Genomic DNA, 27796 nt, shown 5'->3' on the forward strand with positions numbered 1-27796 from the left:
TAATAATTAAAGTAATATAAGTAGCATGCATAGGTCAGTACGTGACATATACCGCATAATTATTTTGGGTTAGTATTAATATGTAACTCTAGTACTACGATGAAGTGGATTCTGAAACTATAACCAGAGTCTGTAAGAAACAATATTAACATTAATTAGCAATTAGTGTTATGGATATGGAATCCAGGGGATACAGCATGCCTGTCCAGTGCTATTCTAGCAAGGGTAAGCCCTAAGCAATTTTCAGAGTTCAAGGTGGGCAGATCATGAGGTCAGGAGATTGGGATCATCCTGGCTAACATGGTGAAAACCCATTTCTACTAAAAATAACAAAAATTAGCCAGGCATGGTGGCATGCACCTGTAGTCCCAGCTACTCAGGAGGCTGAGGCAGGAGAATCGCTTGAACCCAGGAGGCAGAGGTTGCAGTGAGCCAAGATCATGCTATTGCACTTCAGCCTGGGCAACAGAGTGAAATTCTGCCTCAAAAAAAAAAAAAAAAATCTGTGCATATTCAAGTCCCAAAGTCAGTGCTTCGGAACCCATTCATATGAAAACTTGGCCCTCCTTACATGGGGTTTCAAGCCCTGCATATACTATATCTGAGTTTGGTTGAAAATACCCATGGATGAGTGGACCTGCACAGTTCAAACCAGTGTTGTTCAGGGGTCCACTCTATTTTGCATTCCTATGTTGCTAAAACATCACTTTAATCAACTTACTCTTTCTATTCCCACTAGTACTGTCTACATTTCTTCTTTGGGCAACAATTCTGGTAAAGTGTGTTTATAGAGCCGCGTTTATACAGCTGTGTCATTAGGCCATTGGAGCTCCAGCAGACCTCCAATGGCTGAATGACACAATCTGCATGCCTGAAGAGGCAATCCAATGAGTTCTTCATGTCCTTACCTAACAGTACATTTCTGCTAGGTAACTTACCTTCCTGGTGAGTCCCCATTTTTCTCTCCCCCAAATCACAGTGTAACTTCCACAAGCTGCCAAAATGTTGTGGGCACTAGTCCCACTAAATTCTACACCCCTAGTAACTTCAGTCTTCAGAAGAAGCTAGGTCATTCTTCATCATGAGAACCCATCCTTATTCAGCTTGGTAAGTCCCTTAGTGTGATGCGGTATTACCCACTCCCAACCCTTTTCTTTTTTCTTCTTTTTTCTGAGACGGAGTTTCGCTCTTGTTACCCAGGCTAGAGTGCAATGGCGCAATCTCACCTCAGCCTCCCGAGTAGCTGGGATTACAGGCACATGCCACCATGCCCAGCTAATTTTTTGTATTTTTAGTAGAGATGGGGTTTCACCATGTTGACCAGGATGATCTCGATCTCTTGACCTCGTGATCCACCCGCCTCAGCCTCCCAAAGTGCTGGGATTACAGGCACACGCCACCATGCCCAGCTAATTTTTTGTATTTTTAGTAGAGATGGGGTTTCACCATGTTGACCAGGATGGTCTCGATCTCTTGACCTTGTGATCCAGCCGCCTTGGCCTCCCAAAGTGCTGGGATAACAGGCTTGAGCCACCGCACCCGGCCCTTTCCTATCCTTCCACTTTGAATTCTGAAATTCATGGGCCATCTTCAGCAAAGTTCTCTCTATTGTCAACCTTTTCAGTGAACGTTCCTTTTACCTTTTGGCTTTAACTGAAGTCCAAAGATACAGCTTCCTCATTTTCAAACCACTAAGTTTGGAGATGAGACATTTTTTTCTGTTTCCCATTCCACTGCCACCGTATTTACTTTTCTTCTCTCTAAACTCTGGTTTCTTCAAAGTTCAGGTCATAGACTATATAGGCTTTATCTTTCCTTGTTATCAACTGTCTTCCAGGTCTTGGAAGGCTCAGTCCTAGATTATAGCATCTTCTGACTTAGTGTTTCTCTATCACTACTCTCTTATATTTCTTTGGGATTTCAATATCCACACAAAATGTAGGTCTAAAACCCTGATCTCTCAGCTGTTTGATGTCTTCTTTCATCAATTCTACCCAGCAACCCATAGAGTGTAACTGTACCTCATCCAGAATCTCAGATTCAAACTATTTATTTTTTCTAGCTCTTCTCATCTAGTATTTTGACAGTACGTGCTGTTTAACCCTGCAAGGCTTCCAACCCATCAACTCTTCTATCTTTACGCATTCCCACAGCCTTTCATGTATTCTTTCCTCTGTACCTGGCTTAGATTCCTTTGCATTCACCCTCATTTCCGTTGCAGCTCAGTCCCTGTCCGAATTCCCTGGAAGAATCCCAACCAGCTGCTTTGCTTACACTCAAGTAGCTGAATATGCTTAAAGAAAGACATACAGCTATGCTGTTGGCTCGCTTTAAATTCAAGACTATTATGTCAAGTGGGCCCTGGATCCTAGGCTCTTAAGATGCACCAAGTCATGTAGATGATTGTCTCACTCTTTATCCTGTCTTCAAACCTCCATACCTCTTTTCCCTTCCTTTGAGTTAATAATTTACCTTCTAATTTAACTGAAATAGAAGAAAAAAATCAGAGATGGTAAATTACCCATTTACCAGATTGTCTACCTGCACCTGTATACCAGCTTACTATTTTCTTGCAATAAATAAAGTGTTCTTGCTCCTATCTAAGGCCAATCCTCTACTTTTTTACTCTTTCTCACAGACATTACTTCTTTGAATGGCCTGTCAACAGAATTTCCCTATTTACTTGGTCAAACATATTATTCTGAACAGCCCATCATAAATGAACAACCACCACCACCACCAGCTTTGCTTAACACCACAACCTCCTTCAGTATTGACCCATTTCTGTGCTCCCCCTTTAAACCCAGGATCCTTGCTCTCCACTTCCTCTCCCTGCTTTCTTCTTGAACCCACTAGACCCAATCACTTATCAGTGTACTTTTCAAACTCCTATCTATGAGCTCCACACTGTCACATTCAATGAAAAAGTTCCATCATTTTACTTGACCTATTGGCATCATTTAACACATCTGATAATTACTGGCTTCTTGAAACACCACACTTCTTGGTTTTCTTTGTTGGTTCCTTCTCAACTTTTTCACTTGTTACAGCTCCTAGTGCTCAGTCCTCAGGCTGCCTTCTTTTCTCATACTTATTCTACACGTGATGCCATCTAGTTCTATGGCTTTAAAATCCACCTATAGGCTGACAATTCCCAAATTGTATCTCTACCCTGAACATCCCTTTTGAACTGAAGACTCATCCTCATACTCATTGCTTACCTGATATCTCCACTTGGATTTTTAATAGGCATTTCAACTCAGTATATTCCAAACTGAACTCTTGATTCCTCTGTCCACTCTATTACCACCACTAAACCTGCACCTTCATAGCCCTCTCCATTTCAGTCAATTGTAAGTTCATTTTTCTTGTTGTTCAGGCCAAAAACCCTGAATTCATTAGCAGGGAGGTCTCCACAAGGGTATAGAGCCCAAGGCAATTCAACCAGAAGTCCCCAAGGCAATAAGAAAGGAGATCTTATTGTTGATGTTTCATGGGCCCTTTCAGAAATCCTTAACACTCCAGGGCCGATGCCCTGATTGACCTACCCAAAGGATGAGCCAGAACCTTCACTCTTTTCTTTCCATTACATGCTGCATGCAGTTCTTTTGGCAAAACCCATTGGCTCTACCTTTAAATTATATTGGAATCCAATCAACCTCTACCAATTCCAAATACTATCATAGTAGAAGAGCCTTCCCTGATAATCCTCTTTCATCCCCTCTTTCCTTGCCCTGCCTCATTTTTCTTGATAGCATCTATCACCACTGACATCTCATAAACTTGTTTATTCGCCTTATCCTTCTACTAATGTAAGCTCCGTGATGACAGAGGTCTAGAAGTGCCTGGCACATACCAGGTGTCTAACTATAGTCTATCTCCACTCCAATTCACCCTTTTCTGACAGAATAATGGTCTGAAAGCACTGTTCTAATCATGTCAACATCCCAGCCCATCTTTCAATTCCATTTTAGATGGTATTTTGTTGAAGAGGTCTTTCTTGATATTTCGGGGAAGATGTGGACTTTCTTTTTTTAGATGAATTGTTTCAGTATTTCTATTATATAATTTTAGATAAAGGTACAAAGTCTAGGGTAAGTCAGAGCTAGTTTTGAATCTAGATTGCATTACTTATTAGCTTATTAGGAAAATTATTTGCAACCTGGGACACAGATTCCTTACCTATGAAATGGGAACAATATTAGTGCCTGCTTCATTAGGGTTTTTAGCAAATTCCCGTCACACTATGAATACGCAACACATTTTTGTTTTTATTATTTTCATTATTTTATAGTATCTTTCCCCATTAGACTGTCAGCACTATGAAGGCAAATATGGTGTTTTATTCATTGTAGTATTCCTTAAAGTATTTGATAAAGTAACCTAAAGGATAAGGAAAATTGGATGTATATAATAAAAGCAAAGTAACTAGTATTTCTTGATCTCTATTTGTATAGCAATATAAATTGAAGAACTCCTGGGTAATATTTATTTAAACCAACTATTCATAAAATTTATGCTGTAAAATTGGAAAAGTTTTAGTTTTTTTCTCAGATTTCTATTGTGCAGTGAAAAGAAAAATGAACTACTGCCATCTACTGATAATTCATTAGAACTGCATAAATTAAAGAAAGGCTTTAGAGACAAGACTGTCTCTTAAAAATGTGTTAAGAGAAGTTAGAACATCATCAGAGTCATCCAAAAAGAATCAATTAATTGAATAATTAAAAATAAACTGTAGACCTATTATATACCAGTACCACTGAATCTGCTGAAACTAGAGATTACTTCCTTTTCTGGTCAGGCAATGAGATTACAGTTTCAGGGCATTGAAAAAGAAAGAAAGCAGAGGATTTGTACTGTTCCTTACCTCCTATCCAAGATAATATAGGCACCATTCATACATTATCCACACTGCTTCCAGTTTTCTGTAAAGGAGGGGCTTCGCCAAATGTATAGCCAGTACTGGACTACCAAAACATGTCTTGTTTGGAGTGCAGACATAAAAGAGTTGGTCTGCAGCTCAAATCCAAGCTTTAAAGGATGTCCAGGCAACTGTTTCAAAGAGGTACAGAAGTTATAGACCTTTGGTGAAATCCAGCTATAACCTACCTGCTTGTCTCATTCAGAGAGGCAAGGGGCAAGGTCTTTTTTCCCCCCCCCTTCTAAACAAGTAAACATGATTTCTAAACCAAGAGGAACTTTATAGTGGGTTAAATGGTGCCCTCCCGCACACCCAAAGACATATCCACGTCCTAACTCCCAGAACCTGTAAATGTGACCTTATTTGGAAAAAGGATCTTTGCAGATATAATTGGGTTAAGGATCTTGAGATGAGATCATCCTGGATTCAGGGTGGGTGACTGAATATGCAAATGGACAATGGCCAGACCATATATGTAAAAACAGAACTCTGACCCACAACCTGCAGCAACCCAGGAAATTAACCCATTATCTATAGTTAATTAGTCCGGGAAGTCTATAAATTAGACTTGTAGTAAGTCATATCCTTCTCTCTAATAACAGTCCTGGGAAACAAACTATAACAGTTGGCCCAAATGGCCAGTACTGCATTAATAACTGGCATCTTCCCTAACTTTTGTTCCTATTTCACCCAGGTTGAGACTAACAGGAAGAAGCCGATTATGCACCCCTAACCAATCACATAGAACGCTCCACTTCTAGTTAGCCTGCCTACAGCTTCCTCATGCCAAGAGCCTCTAATCAGGGCGTGCTCACTCCTCTGGCTGCCTTTGACTCTGCTAAAATGCAAGAGATGGTGATTCCCTCCCTTACAAGGTCTGAATAAATAGCCTCAGCTTGTTCTCATTTGATTGATCGTCATTTATTTCTACACAAGAATGCTTGTAAGAAACTCAGAACCACAGGGAAGACCATTTGACGATGGAGGCATGGAGCTCCAAGTCACCTTGCCCCTAGGCAAAGAACACCTGGAGTCACCAGACAGAAGAGGTAAGCAAAAGATGCAAGGTCCTGTCAATGCCTCAGTTTCATAATCTGGCCTCCATAGCTGTGAGAGAACAAGTTTTTGTTGTTTTTAGTCACCCAGTTAGTGCTAATTTGTTATGGCAGCCCTAGGAAACTAACAAAGGCTTTTAGCAAGGAAATACGCATCTCCTTCATGGCCTTTTCTGGAAAGATCCACAAACCTTAATGTAAATGGCTTAGAAACAACTGTTTTGTTTTTTAAAATTCTGCTTCTTCTCATGAGAAGATTTACATAGCATTATAAAAGTGTCTGGGGATTTCTTCAGTGGTTTCCCTTAATAAGCAGGCACTATCTCTGCCCTCAAAACACTCTAGGGAGAAAGATACATAGTCAATTAAAATGAAGAGGTAGTAGCTGATGTTTTAGCCTATCTACACAAAACTTCTAACCAGTTAACTCACTCCGTTTCCTTTGTAAGTCATATGGCTCCTTCCCATCTCAGATTTGCTGGATAACAGTAAATCTGTCTATGTCTGCTCCTATCAGTGGACCTGTTCAATCTTGACTGACTTGTGCTTGTTTCCAAACCCATTTTTACCATTTGTACTTGATATTGTACTGTCATAACTACAGTTAAGTTATGAATATTGTATAAACCAATGAAATAGTGTGGAAATTGTTTCTTTAAAAATCTATGTTCAAGGCTGGGCATGGTGGCCTGTAATCCCAGCACTTTGGGACACCAATGTGGGCGGATCATGAGGTCAAGAGATTGAGACCATCCTGGCCAACATGGTGAAATCCCATCTCTACTAAAAATACAAAAATTAGCTGGGTGTGTCGTGCACACCTGTAGTCCCAGCTACTTGGGAGGCTGAGATAGGAGAATTGCTGGAACCCAGGGGGTGGAGGTTGCAGTGAGCCAAGATTGTGCCACTGTACTTCAGCCTGGTGACAGAGCGAGATTCTGTCTAAAAAAAAAAAAAAAAAATCTATGTTTAATATTTTGGAAAGATCCAACAAAGGTATGTGAGATTAACTGTACAAGATTATAAAGAATAGTGATAACTCACGCCTATAAGGCGAGCACTTTGGGAGGCCAAGGTGGGTGGATCATGAGGTCAGGAGTTCGAGACCAGCCTGGCCAACATGGTGAAACCCCGTCTCTACTAAAAATACAAAAATTAGCCAGGCGGGGTGGCACACACCTGTAATCCTAGCTACTCAGGAGGCTGAGGTAAGAGAATTGCTTGAACCTGGGCGGCAGAGATTCCAGTGAGCCAATATCGTGCCCCTGCACTCCAGCTTGGGCAACAGAGTGAGATTCCGCCTCAAAAACAAACAAAAAGATTATAAAGTATAAATCCACCTTCAGATTGTTTCACAAGTGGCTTTATTTTCCCCTTAAAAGAACACTATCTTGGGAAATCTTAGCTGATGGTTTAGGGGTATGGTTTATGCAAGAAATAGAATGCAGAATTCCAACAGTAGACTACATGCAAAGAAAAGGTCTTGAACCTTTTCAATAGATTTGGCAAGTGAACACACAGTTGTTTAAGGTTTTTTTTTTTTTTTTTAAAAAAAAGCTTTTGTAAAGATATAATTTACATACCACAAAGTTCATCCTTATAAAGTGTACAATTTAATATTTAACTATTTCTTTCCATTTATTGCTTGGCAATGGGCCATCTATGAGAGGGCTTCTTATATAAAATGTAAAGAAGCTATTAATTTTGCTTGATGAAGGATGGGGACTCAAGGAAGATTACGTTTGAGCTTGAAGAGGCTTGAACAAAAAGTAGCAGTTAGGCATACAAGAGGAGGGTATCGTGCTAAGTAGAGGAACTGCAAATGTGAAGAATGAAATTATGTGGCCTCCAAAGAACAACTTTTATTTGAGTGGCTTGGGAATAGGGTGTTTTTATTTTTTTTCAAACTTAATTATGCATCTGAATCATACGTAGAGATTAAAACAAAACAAACAAAACATGCTCAGGCCTGACTCGTAGAGATTCTGATTCAATGTATATCTGGGGTGGAGTCTCAACATTACTTTTTAAGTTGCGCTTGTAGTTCTGATGTGCAGCCAAGACTGAGAACCACTGGAGTGGGATAGAGTGAAATGGGACGAGGAAGTGTTAGGACGTGACACTAGGGACAGATGGTGAGAGGAAATGGTATGCAAATATAATATGACAAACTGTCCCCTGACAACGTCATTCTTGGGAAATATTTTCATTTTTTACTGCCACTACTGTTGCATGAAAGAAGATGAATTCTCCGTTGTAAAAACAGAGCTAATTGTTTAAAACCTTTGTAACTAAAAGACCTGTTTTGCTTGCGGTACTACGCTGTTGCAAAAGGAACTGCTGTCTTTGTCACGGGCAGAAACCGCGATTGCATTTGCACCGACCGTTCATGATATTTAGCATGAAACAGACTCAGGGCAGGGCGCACCATGTGCCCGGGTGTGCCATCTACTGCTCCGGGCTCTCAACAAATGAGCAAAGAAAGTGGCGCTGGAGCTGTGGAAGGTGGGTTCCTCTCGCGGGCTGGTGCCGCCAGTCTCCAGGGAAGACAAGAGCGCGCCCACCCAGAGCTCGTGCAGCTCGGGCCGCCCGAGACTGAGACCAAGGTTCCCCAGCGCCTATGAAAGGAGCAATACGGAAAAACGGGACGTCTCCTCCAGCAACCAGTTCCTCACGAAGCACCGTTTCTGTTACTCCTAGAAGGCCGGGTATTTTCTACCTTTACCCTACACTGGCCTTCCACGTCCTAATGCGCAGAATTTTCTTTTCTTTTTTTTTTTTGTTTGAGACGGAGTTTCGCTCTTGTTACCCAGGCTGGAGTGCAATGGCGCGATCTCGGCTCACCGCAACCTCCGCCTCCTGGGTTCAGGCAATTCTCCTGCCTCAGCCTCCCGAGTAGCTGGGATTACAGGCACGCGCCACCATGCCCAGCTAATTTTTTGTATTTTTAGTAGAGACAGGGTTTCACCATGTTGACCAGGATGGTCTCGATCTCCTGACCTCGTGATCCGCCCGCCCCGGCCTCCCAAAGCGCTGGGATTACAGGCGTGCGCCACCATGCCCAGCTAATTTTTAGTATTTTTAGTAGCGACGGGGTTTCACCACGTTGACCGGGATGGTCTCGATCTCCTGACCTCGTGGTCCGCCCGCCCCGGCCTCCCAAAGCGCTGGGGTCACAGGCGTGCGCCACCGCGCAGTAATTCTAGGAAATGCACGTTCTAGTCCCGGCGGCCGGGTCGGGGCGCTAGAGCGCACCTTGGTCGCGGCTTCAGGTCACCCTTCCTTCTGCGCTGCGGGCCGCACAGGACACCCGCGTTGTTGCCGCAGGTGCAGGCGCCGGAAAGAGGGCGGGGACGACCCACGCACGACAGCAACCGTAAAAGCGTCTCCTCGAGGGTTCCCTGACGTGGGAAAGCCAGTCCTGACACGCCGCCGGGCCAGCGGGGACTCCCCAGCAAAGGGGAGCCGGGACTTCAGCCTCCGCTCGCGGAGGGCGCCCCTCACCCGGCCCGCCGGGCCCTCCCCGCCCCGCGCTCTCCGACCCGGGTTCCCTCCCGGTGACTCCGGAGATGCGCAGTCCCGCCGCCCAGAGCCCGCTTCCGGGGCCCGTCAGTGCGCACCCCGTCCCCCCTCGGCGCCCCACGCCACCGCGCCTGGCTCCGGCCCGAGGGCCCCTCGCGACTCTGGCTCTTGTTCCTCTAACCCCGCGGGGCCGGCCGCGCAAACCCGGAAACGCTGAGGCAGCAGCGAGCGCGCGGCGCTGGGATCATCCCGGGATTCCCCGGCTCTCGCGCTGGGCCCGCGGCGCCTTCACGGCTCACCCCGGGAGGCCTGAGCTTCCCCCGCCTCCCGGCAGTGGGTCCCCGGGAACCCGGCCGTCAGGTTTCCCCGGAATCCCGGGGCGGTGTCAGGCGGGGGATCCGCGCGGCCGAGTCGAGGTGGGTGAGGTGAGGCGGGGCGAGTGGGTGAGGTGAGGAGGGGCGGGGAGGGGTGAGGTGAGGGCGGGGCGAGGGGGTGAGGTGAGGAGGGGCGAGGGGGTGAGGTGAGGTGGGGCGAGGGGGTGAGGTGAGGAGGGGCGGGGAGGGGTGAGGTGAGGAGGGGCGAGGGGGTGAGGTGAGGAGGGGCGAGGGGGTGAGGTGAGGAGGGGCGGGGGGCTGAGGTGAGGGCGGGGCGAGTGGGTGAGGTGAGGAGGGGCGGGGAGGGGTGAGGTGAGGGCGGGGCGAAGGGGGTGAGGTGAGGAGGGGCGAGGGGTGAGGTGAGGAGGGGCGGGGGGCTGAGGTGAGGGCGGGGCGAAGGGGGTGAGGTGAGGGCGGGGCGAAGGGGGTGAGGTGAGGAGGGGCGAGGGGTGAGGTGAGGAGGGGCGGGGGGCTGAGGTGAGGGCGGGGCGAAGGGGGTGAGGTGAGAAGGGGCGGGGAGGGGTGAGGTGAGGGCGGGGCGAAGGGGGTGAGGTGAGGAGGGGCGAGGGGGTGAGGTGAGGAGGGGCGGGGGGGTGAGGTGAGGAGGGGCGAGGGGGTGAGGTGAGGCGGGGCGGGGGAGGTGAGGGCGGGGCGAAGGGGGTGAGGTGAGGAGGGTCGGGAGGGTGAGGTGAGGCGGGGCGGGGGAGGTGAGGGCGGGGCGAAGGGGGTGAGGTGAGGAGGGGCGGGGGGGTGAGGGCGGGGCGAAGGGGGTGAGGTGAGGAGGGGCGAGGGGGTGAGGTGAGGCGGGGCGGGGGAGGTGAGGGCGGGGCGAAGGGGCTGAGGAGGGGCGGGGGGTGAGGAGGGGCGGGGGAGGTGAGGGCTGGGGAGAAGGGGGTGAGGTGAAGAGGGGCGGGGCGAGGGGGTGAAGAGGGGCGGGGGGGTGAGGTGAGGCGGAGCGAGGGGGTGAGGAGGGGCGGGGCGGGGGAGGTGAGGCGGGGCGGGGGGTGAGGCGGGGCGAGGGGGGTGAGGTGAGGCGGGGCGAGGGGGTGAGGCGGGGCGAGGGGGTGAGGCGGGGCGGGGGGTGAGATGAGGCGGGGCGGGGGGTGGGGTGAGGCGGGGCGAGGGGGGTGAGGTGAGGCGGGGCGAGGGGGTGAGGAGGGGCGGGGGGTGAGGTGAGGCGGGGCGAGGGGGTGAGGCGGGGCGAGGGGGGTGAGGTGAGGCGGGGCGAGGGGGTGAGGAGGGGCGGGGGGTGAGGTGAGGCGGGGCGAGGGGGTGAGGCGGGGCGAGGGGGTGAGGCGGGGCGGTGTCATCACCTCTGGGCCGGGCTTAAGACCTGGGGGCGGCTGCCCACTTTCGTTGGGACTCAGGAGGAGGGTCGGGGCGGCAAATCGTCACGGGGGTCGCAGTAGGCGGGTGCGCGACCGAAGATGAAGAGCGGGAAGGCGACGACAGAGCAGTCACCTGTGGCGTGCGTGGTCTGACAGGAAGTCCCGAGTGGGCGGTGAGCGGCGGGTGGAGATGCCCGGGCAGGTGCAGAGCCACGGCCTGCGCCCCGTGAGCCAAGGCGGCTGGGAAGCACGGGGACGCGGCGACGACACACGTTGGGTGGAAATTCACAATAAACAGGGGAGGGGGACGGTCACCCACTCAAAACCGCCGAAAAGAATCTCAGAGGGAGCCCCGAGCGATGGGGAGCGAAGGTTGGGGGAAGAGGCAGGAGAAAAGCTTCTTGGGGCAAAGGGCGTCACCAGAGGGGGTCACCGGAGACCCGCAGGGTGGGGTGGGACGGGTGGGCCGGAGGTAAGCACAGCTGCGCGGGGACAATGAATTCAGAAAGTGGCGGGGAGCCTGTCTCATCCAAAGCGCTGTAACTTTGGCGGTCATTGTTAAGTGCAGTACTGCACAAATCCGGAAGGGAGCGCTGTCAGCCATCTCAGCTTTCATCGCCTTAAAATGCGAAATTCAGGTGCAGCTCCGTTTAGCTTCATGAACTTAATCCCCGCATACGAAAGGATGAGAACTAATATGACAGTCATGTCAACACAGGTTGCACCCTCCAAGTAAAAAACACGGCTTTGTCTAACTCAGCAAGTAATTCTTTACTTCAAATCTCTATGTAAACAAAACAAAACAGGTGAACTGTTGTTCTGCGGGAAAGATGTACCAACATTTTCGCAAAACAAATTAAAAGATGGCTTTGCTTTCATTGTCATGGTTCTCTTGTGACAGAGTAGATTGGCTTTTCTGGGAGGGGCCTACATTTACTATTTTGGTTATATTTTGAAGTCGGTGTAATTCTTTTTTTTTTTTTTTTTCCTGAGAGGGAGTCCCACTCTGTAGCCCAGGCTGGAGTGCAGTAGTGCAATCTTGGCTCACTGAAACCTCTGCCTCCCAGGTTCAAGCAATTCCCTGCCTTAGCCTCTCGAGTAGCTGGGATTACAGGTGCCTGCTACCCTGCCCAGCTAATTTTTGTATTTTTAGTAGAGATGGGATTTCACTATCTTGGCCAGGCTGGTCTTGAACTCCTGACCTCGTGATCCACCCGCCTTGACCTCCCAAAGTGCTGGGATTACAGGCATGAGCCACTGCACGCAGCCAATTACTTCTTTTTTAATCTACCTCACATTTCTATTGTAACTATAAGAGGATTTATATAATTTTATATTCTTACACTAATTTTTATTTGCAGGTGATTTATTTGCCACGAAAGTATTCTTTGAAGGATGGCAGAAGCGGTTTTGATTGATCTTTTTTATTTGAAATTGAACTCTCAAAAAAACTGCCCTCAGACATTACTGAAGACGTTGAATGCTGTCCAGCACCACCACGCGGCCAAGGCCAAGTTTCTTTGTATAAAGTGTTGCAGTAACAGCTATGAAAGGCACGGAGAACAAGATAATTGTGAGTTAGAAACAAGCAATGGATTATCAGCTCTCTTGGAAGAATTTGAGATTGTTAGCTGTCCCAGCATGGCTGCCTCTTTGTATACCATTAAGCAGAAAATTGATGAAAGAAATCTGAGCAGCATTAAGGTGATTGTACCCAGGCACAGGAAGACATTAATGAAAGCTTTTATTGATCAACTCTTCACTGATGTTTACAATTTTGAATTTGAAGATTTGCAAGTGACTTTCTGGGGAGACTCTTTGAAACAGTCCATTGAAATAAACATTATCACAGCTGAAGAACTAAGAGAAATTCAGAATGAAATAGAAACATATTTGAGAAGTCTGCCAGCACTGAAAGGAGAATTAACTCTTCTCACTTCTCCTTTGATCCCAGGTATAGTAACCACTAACTGGTCTTTCTTCAGAGGCAGTTCACCTCTTTCATGCATGGCCATGTAGTATCAGAGGTATCAAGGGATAACCCCTTCAAAGCCACCCTAAATAAATAAATTTGCTTTATGAAAATTTAATATTGAGAAAAATAATCTAGCCCTCCTTTGCAATGAGACGATACTGAAAATCTGCTATTTAAAAATTCTAGGCTGGGTGCGGTGACTCACACCTTAATCCCAGCACTTTAGGAGCTCGAGGTGGGCGGATATGAGGTCAGGAGATCGAGACCATCCTGGCCAACATGGTAAAACACCATCTCTACTAAAAATACAAAAATTAGCTGCGCATGGTGACACATGCCTGTAATCCCAGCTACTGGGGAGGCTGAGGCAGGAGAATAGCTTCAATCACGGAGTTGGAGGTTACGGTAAGCTGAGATCACGCTACTGCACTCCAGCCTGGTGACTGGTGACAGAGTGAGACTATATCTCAAAAAAAAAAAAAAAAAGAAATTCTGAAATTTCAAATCATCAGCACCTTCATAGAAGAGTAAAATTTAAAACAATCAATCTTATTTCTTGGTTAAACAGTATTTACTGTGAGCTATATGCTGTTAGATATAACAAAGCCAGCTGAGACACAACATACCGTTTGAAGAGCAATAATTTCATAGGGAGAGTAAAACAAACACAAAGCAGAATGCAGTAAGAACATATTGAAGTACAAAATGCCATAGAAATTAGAAGCCAAATAACCAGGACAGGTAGCAGTAATCAGGGAAGGTCTAATTGGGAGACTGGTCTTTTGTATAGCGTCTTTTAAATCTTTACTGCTTGTCTTCAGCAGATATTTTCATACACGGATTTACTACAAGAACAGGTGGGATATCCTATATACCAACTCTCAGCTCATTCAACCTCTTCAGTAGTTCCAGACGGAGGGACCCCAAGGCAGTGGTTCAAGAAAATCTGCGTAGGTTGGCGGGTGCTGCAGGATTTAATGTGCAGAAGTTTTACCGAGTAAAGGTAGAGTTTTGCTTTATATTTGGAAAGATCTAAAGCATATTTTTACTTCACTAGTAACTACATGGACTTTAAGCTAATTAACTTTTGTATCTGGCATTTTATCTAAAGTTTTAGAATAATGCTGTGGTTGTTTTTCTTAGATTTAAACACCATAGTCTAAAGATCAGTTCTACTTCATACACACACACACACACACAGAGATAGAGAGAGAGAGAGATGTATATATAGATATGCACACACACAGAGTAAGTTCTCACTTAATGTTGTTGATAGGTTCTTGGAAATTGTTGACTTTAAGTGAAATGACATAATGAAACCACTTTTACCATAGGCTAATTGCTATAAACAAGTTTCTAAGGCATATTTCTTGTCATAAAAACATCACCAAACTTCTAAATAAAGGCCAACACATTCCTAGTATTAAACATAGAAATAAATGTGAGCTAGACATACATTCTATTTACCAAATTATTTCAGTTCAGGCTCTTTGAAACAGTCTGTTGAAATAAACGTTATCACTTTAGGGCTTCAGGTAGCTGGAGCCTATCCTGGCAGATCAGGACACAAGGCCGCAACCCACCCTAGACAGGACGCCATTCCATTGCAGGGTGCCCTACACACATACACACATACACACACATACACACATACACACACATACACGCATACACACACACATACACACACATACACACACATACACATACACACACACACATACACATACACACACATACACATACACACACATACACACATACACATACACACACACATACACACATACACACACATACACATACACACACATACACACACACCTACACACATACACACATACACACACATACACACACACATACACATACATACACATACACACATACACACACATACACACACATACACACACACCTACACACATACACACATACACACACCTACACACACATACACACACACCTACACACATACACACATACACACACCTACACACATACACATACACACATACACACACATACACACATACACATACACATGCACACATACACACACATACACACACACACACACACACATACACACACATACAAGTACTCCTCCTGGGACCATGCAGACACCCCAGTTCATCGAACATGCACTTCTTTGGGACGTGGGAGGAAACTGGAGTGCCCAGAGGAAACCCATGCAGACATGAGGAGAAGGTACAAACCTCATACGTTCAGTGAGAGGGTGGAGAATCAATGTTTTTCATTACCATTGTAATGAAATGATATGGAATAAAATGACATTATTCAAGAGCCTGCTCTATATTTCATCTGGAGTCCTCATTTGTAAAAGTACTGTTAATTCTCAGAGAGTATACCACCACTGCCATTTTTGATTTAGAATAAAGGCAACTGAATACCGGTAGAGAAGGGCCATTATTTTCTAAATCTACTCCAGGAAGAACTAGGGTCATAGTTGATGAGATAATGTCTTGTTTCTTATAGAATTCTAGCTTTGCTTGAGTCTGGGAAGAGTAAAAGTATAATTGATTTGGTAATTAACTTTCTTTTAAAAGAAAAATTTTCATTTTGTACAAAGTAGGAAGTGATTTACCCATCTTTATGGAAAGATGTTTATTATTTACCATATTGAATTTTATAATGTTAAACTCTGCCTTTCTTTGTATAAAATATCAGAGATTATAATACCAAAAGCTTAAATAGTTAAATTACAAGTAAATTTGGTATTTTCCCATCTAAAGAAGTGATATATTTAATGAGTGCTAGTAATCTTATACTGGTTGTATAATTTTATACTACAGTGAGTACCTTCAGAAAAGCTCGTGGTATGAGAATCCCACTTCCTAAACATTTTTGTTGCACATTTTTGGTATTAGACTGATCATTCCAATAACATCTGGATTATGGGAAGAAAGGAGCCTGACTCTTATGATGGAATAGCTACAAATCAGAGAGGAGTCACAATAGCAGCTCTTGGTGCTGACTGTATACCGATAGTTTTTGCAGATCCAGTCAAAAAAGCATGTGGGGTTGCTCATGCTGGTAAGTATATTTAATTAAACATTTAGGATTTTATTCATTTTGTTGTACAGGAAAAATTGTAATTTCTTTCTGATGAACATGGCAAACAGTTAATTACATTACATTGTGCTAAGTGTAATGTTGGGAGGAGGTGGCATACTTTTATTACAAGGACAGATGAGGGGAGTATCCACATCAAATTATATGAATTATAGAATTCCCAAAGGAGGTGGCACCTAGGTTGGTTCCTGAGGAATTTGTTGGTTTTGGCTAGGTAACAGTATTCCTCAGCAAGGGTGCTATTAACCTTTTGGGCAAGATAATCCCACATTGCAGATTAAATGTCGTTAGCCTCTGAAATTCTTAATGACAGTAGCACCTCCAGTTATTGTAATAACCACGACCAACCCACCAATCAAACAACAACTAAACCTTCCAAGCTTTTCAGAACACTGCCTAAGGAAGTGGTCCTGCCTCTGGTTGAGAATCCTTGAAATCCAGGCCATAGGGAATAGGAAGGTAGGCATGTTGCAGAAAGGTGTTCACCCAGATGGAGCAGCGTGTGTAAAGCTAGGGAGATAGGAAAAAGCAAGATGTTTTGAAAACTCTGCTTAGTTTAAATCACTTAATGTATTTAACTTTATTCTCTGAGAGCAAAGAAGTATTTGTAGAATATAAATTGTATTGAGGATATGGAGTTTTGTTTTCTGAAGGTATTTTAAAATAGTTTTTAGATTACCCAGTAGCTGTGACTTTACGTGAAAGGAGGGATGATCTTTCAAATTTCCTTTTACTTGTAAATCTATGGCTACTTTGCTTTTTAGTTCATAGGTAAAAATGAAAGTAGCATATTTTTATTTTGATCTAACTGAACTAATGGAATTGAATGAGTAGAAGTCAGGTTTACTACATGACATTGTCAAAAAGTTATTTAAAATTTGAGTCTTGGCTCCTGGATATGAAAAGGGGATATTATTTTTTTACTTCTTAGGTTTGGAAACATTTTAGTTTAAAAATATCCAAGATCAAGCAGTCAAAATGAAGTTAATGTGAATTTCAAGTCATTAATAAGTTAACTTTGAAAAAATAAAATACATAGGAATACAGTTACCTTAACCAGGGTTGTTACAGATCTCTACAATGAGAATTAAAAAACACTGCTGAAAGAAAGCAGAAATAACATAAACAAATGGCAAAACATTCCATGCTCATGGTTAGGAAGAATCAATATTGTTAAAATGGCCATATTGCTCAAAGCAATTTATAGCTTTAGTGCTATTCCTATCAAACTACCAATGTCATTTTTTACAGATTTAGAAAAAAACTATTTAAAACTTCATATGGAACCAAAAAAGAGCCCAAATAACCAAAGCAATCCTAAGCAAAAAAATAAAACTAAAGGAATCTCATTGCCTCCCTTCACACTGTACTACAAGGCTCCAGTTACCAAAATAGCATGATACTGGTACCAAAACTGACACATAGAGAACCTAGAAATAAAGACACACACCTACAACCATCTGATATTCGATAAAGTCAACAATAACAAGCAGTGAGGAAAGGATTCCTTATTCAGTAAATTGTGCGAGGATAACTAGCTAGCCACACGAATGAGATTGATATTAGACCCCTTCCTTTCACCGTGTGCAAAAACTAACTCAACATGGATTAAAAACTTAAACATATAGCCTAAAACTATAAAAACCCTAGAATAAAACCTAGGAAATGCTATTCTGGACATAGGCATAGGCCTTTGGACAGATTTCATGACAAAGACTCCAAGAGCAAACAAAAACAAAAATAGACAAATAGGACCCGATTAAACTAAGGGGCTTCTGCACAGCAAAAGAAACTATTAACAGAATAAACAGAAAACTTACAGAATGGGAGAAAATATTTGCCAACTATGTAGCTGAAAACGTCTAATATCCAGAATATATGAGGAATTTAAATCAACAAGCAAATAACAAACAATCCCATTAAAAAATGGGCAAAGGACATGAACAAATGCTTCTCAAAAGAAGACATACACGTGGTCAACAAGCAAATTCAAAAATGCTTGATATCACTAATCATTAAAGAAATGCAAATCAAAACTACGATGAGATACCATTTCACACCAGAATGGCTGTTATAAAAAAGTTAAAAAATAGCTGGGCACGGTGGCGCGTGCCTGTAGTCCCAGCTACTCAGGAGGCTGAGGCAGGAGAACTGCCTGAACCCAGGAGGTGGAGGTTGCGGTGAGCCGAGATCGTGCCATTGCACTCCAGCCTGGGTAACAAGAGTGAGACTCCATCTCAAAAAAAAAAAAAAGTTAAAAAATAACAGATGTTGGTGAGATTGTGGAGAAAAGGAAATGCTTATACACTGCTAGTGTGAATGTACATTAGTTCAGCCACTGTGGAAAGCAGTTTGGATAGTTCTCAAAGAACTTAAAATTAGAACTGCCATTTAACTTAGTAATCCAATTACTGGGTGTATACCCAAAGAAATATAAATTATTCTGCCATAAAGACACATGTACACATATGCTCATCACAGCACTTTTCACAATAACGAAGGCATGGAATCAACTTAGATGCCATCAACAGTGGACTGGAAAATGTGGTCCACATACATAATGGAATACTATGCAGCCATAAAAAAGAGTGAAATCATACGCTTACAGCAACGTGGATGCAGCTAGAAGTCCTCTTACGTAAATTAATGCAGGAAAAGAAAATCAGATACTGCAAGTATCTTTTAAGTGGGAGCTACACATTAAGTACACATGGACACAAAGAGAGGAACAGTGGACGTGGAGCTTTCTTGAGGGTGGTGGCTGGGAGGAGGGTGAGGACTGAAAAACTGTCTATTGGGTACCATGTCCACTACTTGAGTGGTGAAATTGTTTGTACACTAAACCCCAGTGACATGCAATTTACCCATGTAACAAACCTGCACATTTACCCCCGAACCTAAAAAGTTAGAAAAATTAAAATAAATTAACTTTAAAATACAACATAATTAGATACATTGTATACTTCTTTTATCAGATGTCAAAAAGAATAAAATTATTCTATGGGACTATTTTAAAAAAATCTGTTAACCAGGTATGTATATATACATGTACATGTGCTGTAGGAGAAAAATCAAATAGAAAGGAGGTGGATGAACTACAGGTGAGAGGATACTTAAGGAGGCTCACCAAAGAAGAGAGATACTCTAATCTGTAGAAAAGCCCTGACAATTTCTCTCTTTAACTCAAAATGTCTATATCTAGTTGCTGCCCTTTGAACATCACTGTTTGCATCTTCCTAGGTGCCTCAAATCATTATGTCAAAAACTCAACATTTTTTTCCTAAAGTCTTCTCTGCCACTTAGCTTTTCTATTTTGATTATTGATAGCCTAACTTCTTAGAGATAGAAACTTGATGTCTTCATTCTGTTCTTCCCATAACCACATATCCACTGGGTTACCTGCGGAGGCCAGACCTATCACCTACATGCTTCTTGCTTTCATCATCTCCTTTTATCTGGAAAAATTGATCTCTTCACCTGAGCGCCTAGCTTTTGAAGAGTATGAGTATGGAGTACTTAAGGAAGGTGTAAGGGGACTCATTATTGGCCAACCAGATCAGCTGAATCAAACTCAGATATAGGGAATAAAGGAAAAATGCAATATTCTTAGCTTTCTGTCTTTGGCAACGAGATGGTAGCAGAAATAAAGAATATGGTTTTATCTTAGAACTCTGCAAGGCAGATAAGACAAAGATGGCAAGGGAATGATAGTCTGGGCAAGTGGGGAGTAAAAAGAGACTGTTAATTGAACTGTAAAAGATATATTTTGGTGTAAAACTGAGAGAGAGATTAAAAACTGCAAAACATTGCTGAAGAACACTGAAGAAGACACAAATAAATGGAGAGAAGTTCTGTGTTCATGGATTGGAAGTTAGAGAAATACAAATCAAAACCACAATGAAATGTTACGTCACATCTATTGGGATGGCTAATATTTTAAAATCTCAGAAAATAAGCATTTTTGAGGATGTGGCGAAATTGGAATCCTGGTGCACTGGTGGTGGGAATGTGAAATTGTGTAGCCCCATAGTGGAAAACAGTATGGCAATTTATCAAAAAGTTATAAATAGATTACTATATAATCCAGAAATTTCCCATCTGGAAGTATATCCAAAATAATTGAAATCAGGAACTCAAAGAGATATTTGCACACCAATGTTGATAACAGAATTATTCACAATAGCCAAAAGGTGAAAGCAATCTAAGATACATTGGTAGATGAATAGATAAGCAAAAAGTGGTATGTGCATATAGTGGAATATTATTTAGCTTTAAAAAGGCAGGAAATTCTGACACATACTACAATATGGATGAGCCTTCAGGACATTATGCTAGATGAAATCAGCCAGTCACAAAAAGATAAATACTGTACTGATTTCACTTATATAATACACCTAGAGTAATCAAATGTGTAGGCACTGGAGGAAGAATGGTGATTGCCAGGGCCTGGTAAAAGGAAGAAACAAGGAGTTATTGTTAATAGTTATAGAGTTTCCATTTTATCAGATGAAAAAATCCTGGGGATTGGTTATACAACAATGTGAACTTAGCACTACTGAACTGTATACTTAGAATAGTAAATTTACTGGGTTTTTTTTTTTTAACCACAATCTTTTAAAATATGAAAAAGAGAGTGAAGACTAAGAAGCTATGATCTCATTGGAAACTAAAAGTATAAAGCATTTTTAAAAGGAAGAGGAAGAAAGGTCCCATTATATGACTCTTCTGTGTCAGGTGATTTGTGTAGTACAGCTCATTTTACAAAACACATGATAATGTGGTTCATTTATTATTTCTGGATGTAGAAAAATATACAAACTAAATCTGCTCACTTTTAACTTAGACATAAATTTGGGTGAAATTTTGCTATGTTTTGACTTTCCTTATCTCTTTTTATTCCTACTGACCAGGTTGGAAAGGTACTTTGCTGGGTGTTGCTATGGCTACCGTGAATGCTATGATAGCAGAATATGGCTGCAGTTTGGAAGACATTGTTGTTGTACTTGGACCGTCAGTAGGACCTTGCTGTTTTACTCTTCCAAAAGAATCAGCAAAGGCCTTTCATAGTCTTCATCCTGCATGTGTACAACTATTTGACTCACCCAATCCCTATATTGACATTCGTAAAGCCACAAGGTATGTCCAATTTCATTCTAGAACTGCAAGCTTGATTATTTCTTATTGCTCTAAAATGAAAATTATTTTAGAGAACAATTAGTAACTCTAAGAAGACTTTAGGTGGAGGTTATTTAAGTAGCTGACATGCACAGGTACACAAACAATCATTTTATTTATGAAATCTGTTTTCATTTGAGTTTGAATAACAGAAATTTTCCTGTCTGGTATCTCTCATTGATTTAAAAGTGAAGGAAGAAACATTTGGTATTTAGTTTTAAGAGATCTACTTAAACTTCATATGGAAAAGTTGACGTGTATTTTACTTCACAGTAATTCCTCAGCTAAATTCTCCTAAATGTAATGAACTATCAGGAAGCTGAAATTTCATATATATATATTTTGTTGTACTTAAGGTTCTGGGGTACATGTGAAGAACATGCAGGATTGTTGCATAGGTACATACATGGCAATGTTGTTTGCTGCCTCCGTCCCCTATTCCCCTGCAACAGACCTCAGTGTGTGATGCTCCCCTCCCTGTGTTCTCATTGTTCAAAACCCACCTATGAGTGAGAACATGAGGTGTTTGATTTTCTGTTCTTGTGTCAGTTTGCTGAGAATGATGGTTTCCAGGTTCATCCATGTCCCTACAAAGGACACAAACTCATTGTTTTTGATGGCTGCATAGTATTCCATGGTGTATTTGTGCCACATTTTCCCTGTCAGTCTATCATCAATGGGCATTTGGGTTGGTTCCAAGTCTTTGCTATTGTAAACAGTACTGCAGTGAACATATGTGGGCATGTGTCTTTATACTAGAATGATTTATAATCCTTTGGAAACATTTGGCATTTAGTTTTAAGAGATCTACTTAAACTTCATATAGAAAAGTTGGCATGTACTGTACTTCACAGCCATTCCTCAGCTAAATTCTCCTAAATGTAATGAACTATCAGGAAGCTGATATTTTAAAATTATTCTTATTTAATTAACTGGAAGAATACATATTTTAGAAAAAAAATTAAATAATATAAATACACAGTTTTTTACTTTCAAGATTTTTACAGTTCATTGCATTTTTTAATTTATGAAGTTTTGCTATTAATAACTGTTGAAATTGTCATTACTACAAAGGCAAATTAATGTGTTTATTAAATCATGTTTCTATTCCAGTCACCAAAACCCTACCCAGAGTCTGCCTCATTTAGTACAGACATGGAAAAGACTGAAATTGAATCTTTTTTCTTTTTTTTTTTTTTTTTTGAGACAGAGTCTTTCTCTGTCACCAGGCACCAGGCTGGAGTGCAGTGGCGCGAGCTCAGCTCACTGCAACCTCTGCCTCCCGGGTTCAAGCAATGCTCCTGCCTCAGCCTCCCAAGTAGCTGGGACTATAGGCACACACCACCATGCCTAGCTAATTTTTGTATTTTTTAATAGAGACAGGGTTTCACCGTGTTGGCCAGGGTGGTCTAGATCTCTTGGCCTCGTGATCTGCCCGCCTCAGCCTCCCAAAGTCCCGGGATTACAGGCCCTGAGCCACTGCTCCCAGCCGAAATTGATTCTTAAATATGACTTTTTAAATCAAGTATTGCTAATTTTTAGTCGTATTTGAATCATAAAGTGTTCATGAGGAAGCAAGTTTTCTGTGAAAAATCTGGCTAGTAGGAGGAAAGGAGATGAAGGGCCAGATGACTGAAAAGCACACTCCGTTACTCTGGCTGAGCCAACTGAATTTTGTCTGGTACCCTGGCAACTTTTATAGAGATTTCTTCTTAAATAAGCACTTGATTTTGATTATAAAGTTCTGTATCTGGATTATATCCACAGGACAATGCTGTGCATATTTGAACTTAGGTGATAAATGCTAATAGAGTGTTGCATTTTTTTCCTGACTAGCCCATGTTCTGTAAGTGAATAACAATATGCATTGTTCTAGGTATATCTTTCCCAGAACTCTTTCATGCCAACATCCATACTTTTTTTCATATTGCTTTGGCTATTGGGAAAATAAACTCTTGTTCTCTTTTGACAAATGTTTTTCCTAAGGATTCTTCTAGAACGGGGAGGAATTCTTCCGCAGAATATTCAGGACAAGAACCAGGATCTCAACCTCTGTACATCTTGCCATCCTGACAAGTTTTTCTCCCATGTCCGAGATGGCCTTAATTTTGGTACACAGATTGGCTTCATATCAATTAGAGAATGAGGTACAGTAGGTTTTTTTCTCTTCTTTCCATTTCTTCTCTCTTTCATCCCTCTCTCCACCTCTCCCTCCCTTTCTCTTTCTTCCTCTTTTAGCCTTTTCTTCCCCTCATTTTAAAAATAAACAATTAATTATGTTTAACTTTCCTCATTTATTCCTATAGGAGGTATGATGTTTCTAGTTTTTTTGTGATGTCATAATGGTAGCAAAGTTCATTTTCAGTAACACTTTATTATAAAGAGCAGCCATTACTTTTTCCAGTCAATGAAGAATAATTAGGCAGGCTTATATTAAAAGTATATAAATAAAACAATTTAATCTTTAAAAAGGTATGTATGCATTTCCTTTCTCTCTACTATGTATTTGATATCTGTACCTTCCCTATCATAACACCCTTACAACTTTCATGTTTTTATTATTGAAAATAAATCTTTGCATAAAGATTCTAAATTCTAGAATAAGAAATTCTCGCATACAAACTAGCTGGATTTTCAACTAGATTTCCAAATGATTATCTGCAGTTGGAGTTGGCCAAATTTTTCTTTTAAAATGTCAGTAAATATTTTAGACTTTGTGGGGCATACAGTGTGTGTCTCAGCTACTCACTTTGCCATTGTAGAGGTAGAGCAACAGCAGATACTGATCATATAGAAATGAATGAATATGACTGTGTTCCAACAAAACTTTGCTTACAAAAATCAGGTGAGAGACCCAGGCACGGTGGCCCTGCTCCTGTAGTCCCAACTACTGGGGAGATTGCTTTAGGCCAGGAGTCTGAGTACAGCATGGATAACAAACCCTATCTCTAAAAAATAAAATAAACAGGTGAGGGGCCAGATTTGGCCTATAGGCTATAGTTTGCTGACACAAGATATAAAGTCTAGAGCAAGATTGAATATAATTTCCTTAAAATAGTATTTATTAGAGATGGTTTTGTTAGAGTTATAAAATATATATCATGACAGTGATTTAACACTGTCCCTTTAGCATGTATGTAATTTTCCCTAAGGTTACTTCAAGCTGAATTAATATTATTTTTTACTCTTTACAATGTTTTTAGTTCTTTAACATACAGAAGAACTTTAATAGACTTCATGATACTTACTTTGGTATTCTATTAACACTAGTAAGGGTCTCATATTTGATTTCCATGTATTTTACAGATATTTGACTGGATTTTTGCATAACTGTTTCCTGTCTCCTTCCAAACTGCTACAAGAGAGAAATTTAGCTGTTTGATTTACTTAAAACCAAATGGATTACAATGGATAATTCATCTTTAGGGCACATTTTGACTGTTATTCAAAGCCAAATGATTTTCACTTAAATATAGTAATAACTGACAAAAATCAGTATGTTGTAGCTAATATGTTTTATGCATGAGAATTATTCTTAAAGTTTGTTCTCCCTGTTTATTACACAGATCAGGAATAGATATGTTCAGTTCAGTATTATTGGATACCCTCTGTATTGTGTTAAGCATAGGTGAATCGAAATGAACACAACTTTTTTCCTTTGAGTCTAATACAGTGAAGGAGATCAATACTTCTACAACTTAAATTTAATTTTAACAGCAGTAAAAGAGAACAGAAGGAATAGAAGTTAATTTTACCCAGAAGGTAGAATAGAGAAAATCACATATCACATGGGCCCGAAAAATGTCGAGGCTTTTGGCAAATGAAGAATAACCATAACAGGTAGAGGGAATGCCATGAAGCAGGGCGTGAACCTGAAAGCGCATAACATAGTCGAGAGAGAAGGGCGTGGGCAGGAGTTAGGGCTGGAAAACAGGCTGGAAACAGGTAAGTAAGGGTCTCAAATGCAGTGTCAAAGAGCTTGCAGTTTATTTTCCAGGCAATAAGTAGGCAGAAAAAAAAAACTGTTTTTATTTCCATGGCATCATACTTAACAGGATGGATTTAAATTGTGTGAGACCAAAGCACAGAGACTAAATAAGAGGTGGTCAAAATATTCAAAAAGAAATAATGAAGACACAATGAAGGAAGTGGAAATTAAAAGAGAGAAGGGAGTGGATGGATTAGAGACATTTTGGAAATGGAATCAATAGATCCTGTTACTAGATAATGGAGAGGCGAGGAAGAGTGGAAAAGTCATTAATGACGCTAAGATTTCTGCTTGGCTGCTTACCAAGATTGGCAACAAAGGGAGGGAGAAGATTTGGGAAAAAAGTGAAGGATAATGAGTTTGACTTTACATAGAATGAAGGGCATCCACATAGAAATCTTTGGTTGATAATTAGAAATATAGACTTAGAACTTAAGAGGAAACCTGAAACAGAGACAAAGATTTCAAAGCTCACAACATAGAAATGATGCCTGATTCTACTGGAGCAGGTTGGATCATCTAGGCAGAAATTAGGATGAGAAAAAAGGAAATTTAAGAATATAACCCTATAAAACACCTGCATTTCAAGAATAAGAAGCAGAAGGGGTAAAAAAAAATTAGTCATAAAAGTAAGAAAAAATAGGGTAGTTGTTTTAAAGAAGCCAGGATAGGTGTGGAAAGTACTCAAAAAGAAATCTTGAGGGATAAAATAAAGTGATAATTAAAAAGAACTCAGTGGATTCAATGTATTGAAACTGTTCTATAGGCAGTGGTCATTGAGTCAGCTTTCAGTGCACTGAGGAAGAAGATGCATAAGTGTCAACTCTTCTTTGACAGTATTTATTAGAGAAGAGAAAAAGGCTGGGACAGCTTCTTGAAGGAAGGGACTTTTTTTGGATGAGTGGTTTTGAGTATGTCAGCTAAAGAGAGGAGTTAAGTTTTCATTTGGGAAAAAATGGTATATATATTTAATGTAAGTTATCACATTGCATCTTGAAATTTTTCTTATTTAATATACGTATTTCCTACATGTATATGTGGTGGCATGATAGCAAATAACAATTGTTTGGTATTTCCAAAGGACTTTTACAGACATTACCTCAGTTTACCTTTATAGCTACTCTGAAATACACAGGCATTATCCCTTTTATTCAGCTGAGAAAACTGAGCTTCATAGAGGTGGAAGTCAAAAATCCATGCTTTGCGATGAAGATTGGAACATACGTTTGTAACTTTAGTTTTTCTTTCGGATTTTAAAATTAAAGGGATCTAAATTATATTTTTAACTTTTTGTTAACATCATTTATTCATACATTCAGTGAAAATTTTGTGGAGGTACTGGGATAAGTTAAAGAAAAATAGAGTTGTAGCCCTCAGGATATTTAATATCCAGTGAAAAGTGATAGTCACTAACTCAGCAATTTCAATACTTTGATATATGTTGTAAGGTTGTGACAACCTGATTCTTGTTTAACTCTATATTTCCCTTAGCCCAGTGTTAAGTTTAAATAAAATATCTCATTTTTTCCAATTCAGGAAATGCACTAAATATAAAGCGTATGCATAATAGAAATGTTGAACTCATCCAAAATATTATTTTGTTTGATGACAATGATAAAGATTAAGGAACAATTCCATGTATTGAGAAAGATTGGTAATTTTCTAATTCTTCACTGTGCATTATTTTGTTTAAAGTTGGCAAATTTAGAGTATCCCACAGACACATTTTACTTTGTGGACTACAACATTCTAAAATCAAATAAAAATTATTTTTGATTATTTGATTTTGTATTATCTCTGCCAAAATATATAGTGAAAAGTTGTCTCCTTGCTGTTTTACTGAATGAAAAGTGTTGATTCAGTAACTCAGAACTATCAGGCTATTAAGCAATTATCTTATTGCTTTTACAAGATAATAACTATCACTCTCACACATTTGTATGTAGATTTCTTGGACTTTTGGGGTATAACAACAAAGATTATATTTAGTAAATTAAGTTTTGTTTTTAATTTTATTTTTTATTTATAAACAATCATGGTACCTATTCCTGGGCTATATAATAATGTTTTCATTCATATAATATACCTGATCAAGGTAATTAGCATATCTATCATCTCAGGCATTTTTGTGTTACGAACATTTAATACGTTCCTTCCAGCTATTTCAAACTATGTAATATACTGTTGTTGACTATAGTTATCCTGTAGTGGTATCGAACACTAGAACTTACTCCTCCTAAAGTTCTGTTTTTAATCTAAGTTTTTGTTTTACAGGTAACTGTGCATAGGAAATATTGATTGCTATTTTATTAATAAGAGGAATTAAGTTTGTAAATCAAATAAACATTAATGAAATGCC

At 41.3% G+C, this 27796-nt stretch overlaps 2 protein-coding genes across 13 annotated transcripts in view; one reads left to right on the plus strand and one right to left on the minus strand.

The window, feature by feature from the left end:
- CCDC122 (coiled-coil domain containing 122) overlaps positions 1 to 9888 on the minus strand; it is a 38943-nt gene extending 29055 nt beyond the window's left edge. For all 3 annotated transcript variants that reach the window (XM_035302588.3, XM_017973083.4, XM_035302587.3), the window contains exons 1-2: positions 9801 to 9888; positions 4871 to 5055 (exon numbers count right to left, since the gene is read on the minus strand). Coding sequence is in view for 1 of the 3 variants with exons in the window: in XM_017973083.4 (XP_017828572.3) it covers positions 4871 to 4902 (32 nt within the window). In the remaining 2 variants the exon portion in view is untranslated. The remainder of the gene's footprint in view (positions 1 to 4870; positions 5056 to 9800) is intronic.
- Positions 5750 to 27796, plus strand: LACC1 (laccase domain containing 1). Of its 10 annotated transcripts, none has more exons than XM_035302582.3 (7): positions 5750 to 5973; positions 12565 to 13157; positions 14000 to 14181; positions 16070 to 16235; positions 21185 to 21410; positions 23436 to 23596; positions 24756 to 27796. In XM_035302582.3, the coding sequence occupies exons 2-6, from the start codon at positions 12599 to 12601 to the stop codon at positions 23593 to 23595; spliced, it is 1293 nt and encodes a 430-aa protein (XP_035158473.3). In that variant the 5' UTR covers positions 5750 to 5973; positions 12565 to 12598; the 3' UTR covers position 23596; positions 24756 to 27796. The 10 variants fall into 10 exon arrangements, with proteins under 10 accessions (XP_035158473.3, XP_078231493.1, XP_078231494.1 ...); XM_078375367.1 differs by lacking the exon at positions 5750 to 5973 and adding an exon at positions 9255 to 9306; XM_078375368.1 differs by lacking the exon at positions 5750 to 5973 and adding an exon at positions 9255 to 9306 and having other exon boundaries at positions 14003 to 14181.

This window comes from Callithrix jacchus, chromosome 5, assembly GCF_049354715.1.
Source record: "Callithrix jacchus isolate 240 chromosome 5, calJac240_pri, whole genome shotgun sequence".
NCBI classification, from domain to species: domain Eukaryota; kingdom Metazoa; phylum Chordata; class Mammalia; order Primates; family Cebidae; genus Callithrix; species Callithrix jacchus.

Bases quoted from the DNA above. Each gene is read 5' to 3' on its own strand.
- LACC1 (XM_035302582.3), top strand. From the start codon at position 12,599: ATGGCAGAAGCGGTTTTGATTGATCTTTTTTATTTGAAATTGAACTCT. The intron at 13,158-13,999 runs GTATAGTAACCA...GCTTGTCTTCAG, and splicing joins CACTTCTCCTTTGATCCCAG to CAGATATTTTCATACACGGA. The intron at 16,236-21,184 runs GTAAGTATATTT...CCTACTGACCAG, and splicing joins ATGTGGGGTTGCTCATGCTG to GTTGGAAAGGTACTTTGCTG.